The following is an 8,434-nucleotide window of genomic DNA, read 5'->3' on the forward strand; positions in this document are numbered from 1 at the left end:
AAAAAAAAAAAAAAAAAAAAAAAAAAAAATAACCTTATCATTTTGCAAATAAAGATTCCCCAGGCCTTTAAACTCTCTGGAGAGTTTAAAGACCTTGCTAACAATCATATGCAAGGTTGATGATAAAACAAGACCTAAAACTATAATCTTAAAAATGACAACAAAGGTAAAACAGAAAACTGAACTGTGATTGTGATACCAGTCAAAGGGAAACCCACCCAGGTGTGCAGAGGCCAAGAATCCCCACCCCTGTCCCCCACTCCCCGCTCCAATTATGGGGCTAGGCTTTCCTGCTGCCTCATTTAACAGCACAGCTGCCAAGAAGGAGCAGGTGGGATCAGGTAGATTAAAACAACGTTCAAATTTCAGTGTAGTTCAAACCTATCTCCCTACTGGTCTATTGAAAAATCTGTCTTATCTCAACCCAACAGCTGAAGACTGAAAAGTATTCAGAGTTCACAACCACATGGCCTCAGAACATTCCTTCTCCATCAAGATCACTATCACCAGGTACCTACATGAACTTTCCTGTAGTGTATACTAACCATATTTAGAATGCATATTTAGAATTGCGATGTGACTTTAATTTTTTAAGGTCTTTTCCTAGTAAGAGGATTCCGGATGTGAGAGACGCTAACTCACCTGTTTCATAATCCAGAGGAATCTGAATATCTGTGATGTCTCCAAAAGGAATGAATGCAGCATGAAGAACTTTGTCGTCCACCTCCTCTGCCAGTCCACCTGCAAATAAGCCAAGGGCCTTCTGAGCCACTAATCTCCATATTCTTGCAGAAGTCACCACAGCCCAGTTAGCATGCTAGCCAGGGGACAGGATCCTTCCATTCAGTTCTTTGGGTACACAAACATCCCCCTTTCATCTCTGCCCACCCATACTTATGAAAAATATTCCTCTCTTCGCCCTTCTTTCAGACTCTCATCTAGTCCTGGGATTACTACAATAGCTTCACAAATGACCTCCCCATGTCCACTCCATCAACTCCACAAAGCCAACCAGAATGATCTTAGGAAAATGCAGATTTGAACCCATAACTTTTCTGCTTAAACTCCTTCAAAGACTTCCCACTGTCCTCAGGATAAAGTGCAAACTCCTTAGCAGTATCCACCTCTCCAGCTTTTTTGCTTTGCTTCCCAATTTCCTAGGTCTCCAGAATAATGACCCACTTGCCCCCAAGTGTCAGGCTATTTCTCACCTTTGCGACTCCCTTGCAGTGAACAGTCCTGCCTCTGCTTCGGTTACGTAGCTAACTCCTGCTCATCAGCTCTGGCATCGCCACATCCAGAGTTTGCCCTCACTTCTCCAGATGGATGGGTCATTTGTCCCGCAGCCAGACCCATATCATCATGGTGCATCCTCACTACAGCGCTTATCAAAAGTCTGCTACTGAGGTAATTCCACTTTTTTTCTGGCTAGTCTGGGAACTCCTTCCTTTATGGCGGGGGCTGGGGCGGGGGCTGAGCCGTCGCTGCACTGATGTTTGTAAAACAAATGAACGAGAGGATCTGGAGGACCATAATATTCCTCTACCGCTCCTCGGGGCCCGTGGAGCTCAGCGGGCTAGGAAGGAAGTCAGAATAATCATTCCGTCTCGGGTTCACACACCTGAGGTGTGTGGCAAGGCTGTTCACTGCAAGAGAGTCGCAAAAGCAGAGGCCCGAAGTTGTTAAATAACCTGACCCTTGGGGGCAAGTGGGTCATTTTTCGGGAGACCCAGGGAATTGGGAAGCAAAGCAAAGAAGCTGAAGAGGTGGCTACTAAGGAGTTTGCACTTTTTCTTGAGGACAGTGGGAAGCCTTTGAAGAAGTTTAAGTAGAGCCAGAGCTACCGCCAGCACTACCTCCAGAGACCCGGCCTTGACAGCTGCTCGCCGTCCTCCTGGTTCAGAGATGCGTCCCACCCCACGCCCGACCCTCTGGGGGTCGCGTTTACCCAGACTCAGCCTAGCATCCCCGCCTGCTCACCCACGTACAGGACGCGCTTGGTGGTAGCCATCTTGCTCGAGCGGTTTTCCGCCGGAAGCCAGCACTCGGCCCGCCCTCTTCACCCCTGTTCCGCCCCCTCTGGCCCCGCCCCGCCCTCCTCAGCGCTTAGCTTTTTAGACCCCGCCCACCCCCGCGTTTGTCCAACCCGCATCCCGCTACCCGGAAGCACCGGGCGCCCTGTGTGGTGCGCTGTGATAAACAAAGGGACGTGGTCGTCGCGCTTCCCAGTGCTCACGGTGTTGGGGGAGGCAAACCTTGGCCGAATCAACCGGATTATTATGGGCAAACGATAAACTATGGTGCGTGGTCATCCTGCGCGTCTGTTTTTGGACAACCCGGGAGCTAAGAATGAGTTTTACCTTTTGAAATAGTTGGAAAAAAATTAAAACAAAAATATTTTCTTGGCCGAGCTTGGTGGCTCATGCCTGTAGCCCCAGTACTTTGGGAGGCTGAGGCGGGCGGATCACCTGAGTTCGAGAGCAGCCTGGCCAACACGGTGAAACCCCGTCTCTACTAAAATACAAAAATCAGCCGGGCGTGGTAGCGGGCGCCTGTAATCCCAGCTACTCCAGCTACTCAGGAGGCTGAGTCTGGAGAATCGCTTAAACCCAGGTGGTGGAGGTTGCAGTGAGTGGAGATTGCGCCGTTGTACTCCAGCCCGAGTGATGAGAGCAAATCACCGTCTCAAAAAATTTTTTTTTTCTTTTCTTAGCACATGAAAATTATGTGAAATTAAAATTTCAGTGCCCATAAAGAAAGCTTTATGGGGACACAGCCACGTTCATTCCTTTAAGTATGAATGTGGCTGCTTTCCTCCTGTAAGGGCAGAAAAGCTATAGCCAGCAAAGCCTGCAATAATATTTACCATCTGGCTCTTCAGGAAGAACGTTTACCGACTCGTGTTAGGTTTTGAAAAGAAGGCAAGGGTTAAAGAAAGACACACACACACACAGAGAAAGAGGGCAGCTCAACGGCAAACGCAGGCTTTATGTCCAGCATAATAACCTACAGAAGTAGGGAACCAGCCTAATGCCAGTGCCCACCACTGCTTACTGACTGGGCAATATATAGGTATGGGCGGGAGGCGTCTGGGCAGTATGGCTTGCTGCCTGGCAGGATATTGATATAAAGATGTTCTCATGATGAGGCGGTTTGGCCCTTGTTCCAGTGGGATGTCATCATGGTGTCCCTTGGACCTTTGCCCAGCAATGTATGAGAGGGATGTTTCTTTAGTTGAGCCTTTGTCTGCCTTGTGGTCAGGGGGTTAGGCAGGATGTTTCTCACAGCCCAAACCCCCGTGAAATGTTTCACTTTGACCTAGCTCTGCAAAATAGCAGGGAGCTTACAAAATGGTGCAGTTTAGACTAACATCTTGGACTAAACCCACCAATACATAAATTACAGGTTGAGTCTATTACAGGTTGACATAGTGGCACAAAATAATAGGATCATCTATTTTATGTGGAGCAGGGGGTTAAGACCTTCCTGAGGTGATATTTAAGCTGAATTCTGAAGGAAAAGGAGCCAGAGGGAGGAGGAGGCAGCTTCTGCATACTCAAGGAACTAAAAGACCAGAGCCTGGGGTAGTGGGGTGGAGGGCATATCAGGTGGGAAAGGTGGGCAGAGGGCCACATCATGAGGGCGCTATAAGCCATCTGGAAGATTTGGGGGCTTTGAGAAGCTGCTGAAGTTACAACAGGAGAGTTACATGATCACATCATTTTAAATAGTGCTCTGACACTAGGCCCAGAATGGATTGATTGGAACCCTGGAGACCAGGAAGTTAATGAGCTCAGGAGTTCAAGACCAGCATGGGCAAGGTTGAAAATCCTGTTTCTACAAAAAATACAGAAAAAGTAGCTTAGCATGGAACTAATGACTAGTGTGCATCACCATACCTGGCTAATTTTTCTGTTTTTTTTTTTTTTTTTTTTTTTAGAGACAGGGTTTTGCCACATTGCCCAGGCTGGTCTCGAACTCTTGCGCTCAAGCGATCCTCCCACCTCAGCCAGCCAGGGTGCTGGGATTATAGGCATGAGCCACAGCGCCTGGCTGCATTTACATTTTTAAAAATATTCAAAAATAGAGGATGCATTTACTTTTTAAAACCCCTTCTCTCCAACCAGAGAAAGAGCATTTTGAAAGCAGGGACCATGTCAGTTTGCTTACCACTGTAATCCCATACCACTGCACAATTCCTTGGTATTTAGTAGACTTTTAATATCTGATGAATGAAATAGAGAAAACCTTCTTGCAAATAACGTTGAAATGGAAAATGCTATTCTTAGCACATTGGGTGCCTGGCCTCCGCTACAGAGGCTGAATCACAGGCTGTGGGCTGCCAACATCGGAGGTGTATTTATACAGAGCAGCAGCACAAGGAGGAGCAGTGAGCGTGAGTGTGGTGGCACAGGTGCTGCATACCACACAGCTGCTACATAACGCACAGCTGCAGGATTCCCAAAGAAAAGAAAAAACCCAGTTCAAGTTCATCACTCTTAGCAATCAGTCTCCAAGAGTCTTCCTTTGATTCTTAACTGAGTCAGTGTTTATATCACAGAGACTGTTTGAAGGACAAGAAGCTAAAACATTCTATCTGCCACTCAGTGACACTTTTCTTCACTGAGAGCTGGAGGGACAGATGTCCAAGTCTGCCAAAACCTAGAGCTGTTTTTCTGCCTTACACCACAACCTCATAGGGCTGCATTTACCAGTGCCCTAAACTCTAGTCTCTTAGGTCTGGCAGGTTCCATATTCTAACATAGTGGTCCTAAAATATGAAACTGCATCAGAATCATTGGAGGGCTCATTACAACACTGGTTGCTAAGCTCTACTCCCAGGGTTGCTAATTCAGTCAGTCTTGGGCAAAGCCAAGAATGCTCGCTTCTAACAAGTTCCCAGGTGATGTAGAAGCTGCTGGTCTGGAGACTATACTTTGAGAACCACTTTTCCAAGAAAAGTAATGACATGTTAAGAGGCAGTAGAAGCAGCCCATTCTGGGTGCTAACAATACGGAGGTGTGCTGTCTGGAGAGAATTTTAAAACAGTAATAAAACAATTAAAAAGGCAGTCACTTTTGACCGGGCACGGTGGCTCATACCTGCAATCCCAGCACTTTGGGAGCCGAGGTGGGTGGATCACTTGAGCTCAGGAGTTCAAGACCAGCATGGGCAAGGTTGAAAATCCTGTTTCTACAAAAAATACAGAAAAAGTAGCTTAGCATGGTGGCATACACCTTTAGTCTCAGCTACTTAGGAGGCTGAGGTAGGAGGAGGTCAAGCTCTTGACTTGAGCTCGGGAGGTCAAGGCTGCAGTGAGCCATGATCATATCACTCCAGCCTGGGCGATAGAGTGAAACCCTGTCTGGAAAAAGGAAAAAGAAAAAAAAGCCGGTGCAGTGGCTTATGCCTGTAATCCCCATACTTTGGGAGGCTGAGGCAGGTGGATCACTTGAAGCCAAGAGTTTGAGACCAGCCTGGCCAACATGATGAAACTCTGTCTCTACTAAAAATACAAAAGTTAGCTAGGCATGGTGGTACATGACTGTAATCTCAGCTACTTGGGAGGCTGAGGCACGAGAATCACTTGAGCCTGGGAGGTGGAGGTTGCAGTGAGCCAAGATTGCACCACTGCACTCCAGCCTGGGCGACAGAGGGAGACTCTGTCAAAAAAAAGAAAAAAAGAAAAAGAAAAAAATCAGTCACTTTTAATTATCATCATACTCATGCAACTCTGAACAATATCAGTCACAAAACACTCCTGAAAAAAAAATCTTTCAATTATTTCTAAGTTGAAATAGTTGCTGTGGATGCTCTCAAATATAAATCAAGTTAGCACATTTTATTGCTTATCATTAATAAACACTGTATTCTATATAAAAGTTAATTTGGGAATCTTACTATACAGTTGGTCTCTAAGACACTTGGACTGAGCTACATGTGCTTATTTGGAGGGCAAGTTCTTACTGATTCAGAACAGTTTGAGTTCCTTGAAGATCACTGTGGTCACAGTTTGTGTCTCTAAGCCTTGTGTTACTACAGATTGCATTTAAACAATAGATTTAAAATGAAAGAGAATATGGTTGTATGTAATTTTTCTTTTCCAAGTCATCTTTTTTCTGGGGTGAAGTTCTAGATGAAGATTCTAAGACAAAATATTTGCAAACAGTGGGACTTGGCCTTAAGCAATGTACAGTAAAATAGTAAGCTTTACAGTTGTCACATGGATTTGGTAATTGTCTCCTAGACAAGACATCAAAAACACAGCAACAAAAGAAAAAAATAGGTAAATTAGACATCATCAAAATTAAAAGCTGTTACACATCAGACAACAGTATTAAGAAGGTGAAAAGATAACCCACAGAATGGAAGAAAACATTGGCAACTAATGTATCTGGTAAGAATCTAGTATCCAGAATATGTAAATAATTTTTTCAACTCAACAATAGAAAGACAGTCTTATTAATATACAGGCAAAGGATTTGAATAAACATTTCTCCAAAGAATATAAACAAATGGCCAAAAAGTACATGACAAGATCAACATTGGTCATTAGGGAAATGCAAATCAAAACCACAATGAGATACCACTTCACATCCATTAGATTGGCTATCCTAAAAAGTTGAAAATAACAAGTGTTGGCAAGGGTGTGGAGAAACTGGAACCCTTATACATTGCTAGTGAGAATGTTAAATGATGTACAAATTTCCACTGTGGAAAATAGTTTGGCTGTACCTCAAAAAGTTAAACATAATTACCATATGCCCCAGCATTTCCAACCTAAGTGTATACCTAAAAGAATAGAAAAGAAATGTTCACACAACAACTTGTACACAAATGTTCATAGCAGCACCATACACAATAGCCAAAAGATGGAAATAACGCAAGCATCCATCAACAAATCAATGGATTTTAAAATGTGGTATATCAATATAGTGAAATGTCATTCAGCCATAAAAACAAACGAAGCACTGATACATGTTAAAACATGGATGAGCTTTGAAAACATTACACTAAGTGAAAGAAACCAGATACGAAAGGCCACATATTACATGATTCCATTTACGATGACTGCTTAGGCACAGCGTTTCCTTTTCGGGGGATGAAAATGTTCTGGAACTGTTATTGAAACACCAGGAGTTCTGTCTAGGTCCTGATGCTCACAGCACAGAAAGCCAATGACTGAGAAAACGAAGGAGAAGGCTTTAATCAGGTGCTGCAGCCGAGCAGATGGGAACTCAGTCTCAAGTCCATCTCCCTGACCAACTAAAACTAATGGTTTATATAGCAGGGGAGAAATGTAATGATGTGTAAGAAAACAGGCTGGGGAGGGGCAAGGAAGTAAACATGATGAATGAGGGGTCTGGCATCTCATTGTTGGAATGTGGTGATTTGGTGAGTTTCCATTCTTTGATGCTTTTTTGAGAGGCCTGAAAGTTATTTCCTGATGAAGAAACTCAGACAAAACAAATGCAAGTTTCAAGCCTTAAGACCAGAAGGGTCTATTCCTATTCATGCAATAAAACTATCTATGGTTTTATTAAGTTTAATAAAACTTAATTTTTTATTTTATTTTATTTTATTTTTTATTTAAATTTTTATTAAGTTTTAATAAAACTTAAACTTTATTATTAAGTTTAATAAAACTATCTTCGGTTCCAGAACTAGATAGTGATGAGGGTTGCACAACATTGCGAAAGTACCAAATGCCACTGAATTGCACACTTTAAAATGGTTACAATGGCAAGTTTTGTGTTGTGTGTATTTTGCCATAATAAAAAGAATCGTCGATTGGGCAGGACTTCTGGTGATGGTGGAATGAAGAATTCACAAACTCTGTCATGAAAAAGAACTATAAAACTGAACAGAACTGTCAAAGACAGACATCTCAGGGCCCTAGAAATTGACAATGCACACAACAAGTTGAGAAATGATTGTTCATGAAAAACTGCTGAACTTCAGGTAAGAATGGTGGCAATCTGTGGTGCTCTTGCCTGGTACTCTCGTCTCTCCACTCCCTGTCCAGTGCAGATGGCACAGCCGTGCTACCAGGGCAGAGCTGGTTGTGAAAAACAGCAGCTTTGCTGATGCTGGAAAGGGCTGACTTGATTTAGAATAGAAAACGAAAAACATATGCCAAGTAATATTCTCAGTAAGAATATCAAGCTCAGTGGGAATTGAACTGGGAAAGCCCACAGCTCTGCTAGCCCGAGGTTGCAGTCCCACTTGGCAGCCAAGCCAGAAATTTAACAAGGAGATCCTGGAAACAAGAAAACTGAAGAGGGACTGGATGAGCTCTCCCCACATCCCTGGCTGGTTGGAAGGCTGCACCACACACGTACGGGCAAGGCCCAAAAGGGCTCTACCTCTGCACATATTCCTAGCAGACTGAAGACTATCCACACAAAGGAAGAACCAGGAAAGCCCATTGGAA

At 43.9% G+C, this 8,434-nt stretch overlaps 1 protein-coding gene across 7 annotated transcripts in view; it reads right to left on the minus strand.

Moving 5' to 3' along the window:
• Positions 1-2,068, minus strand: part of PPIE (peptidylprolyl isomerase E) — a 40,169-nt gene extending 38,101 nt beyond the window's left edge. For 2 of the 7 annotated variants that reach the window (XM_026455710.1, XM_023221225.2), the window contains exons 1-2: positions 1,981-2,068; positions 643-741 (exon numbers count right to left, since the gene is read on the minus strand). In XM_026455710.1, the coding sequence (XP_026311495.1) occupies positions 643-741; positions 1,981-2,011 (130 nt within the window). In that variant the 5' untranslated portion in view covers positions 2,012-2,068. The other 5 variants (XM_026455711.1, XM_026455712.1, XM_023221226.2 and 2 more) reach the window with 5 other exon arrangements.
• Positions 2,069-8,434: the final 6,366 nt, after the last annotated feature.

Source organism: Piliocolobus tephrosceles, chromosome 1 (genome assembly GCF_002776525.5).
Source record: "Piliocolobus tephrosceles isolate RC106 chromosome 1, ASM277652v3, whole genome shotgun sequence".
Lineage (NCBI taxonomy): Eukaryota > Metazoa > Chordata > Mammalia > Primates > Cercopithecidae > Piliocolobus > Piliocolobus tephrosceles.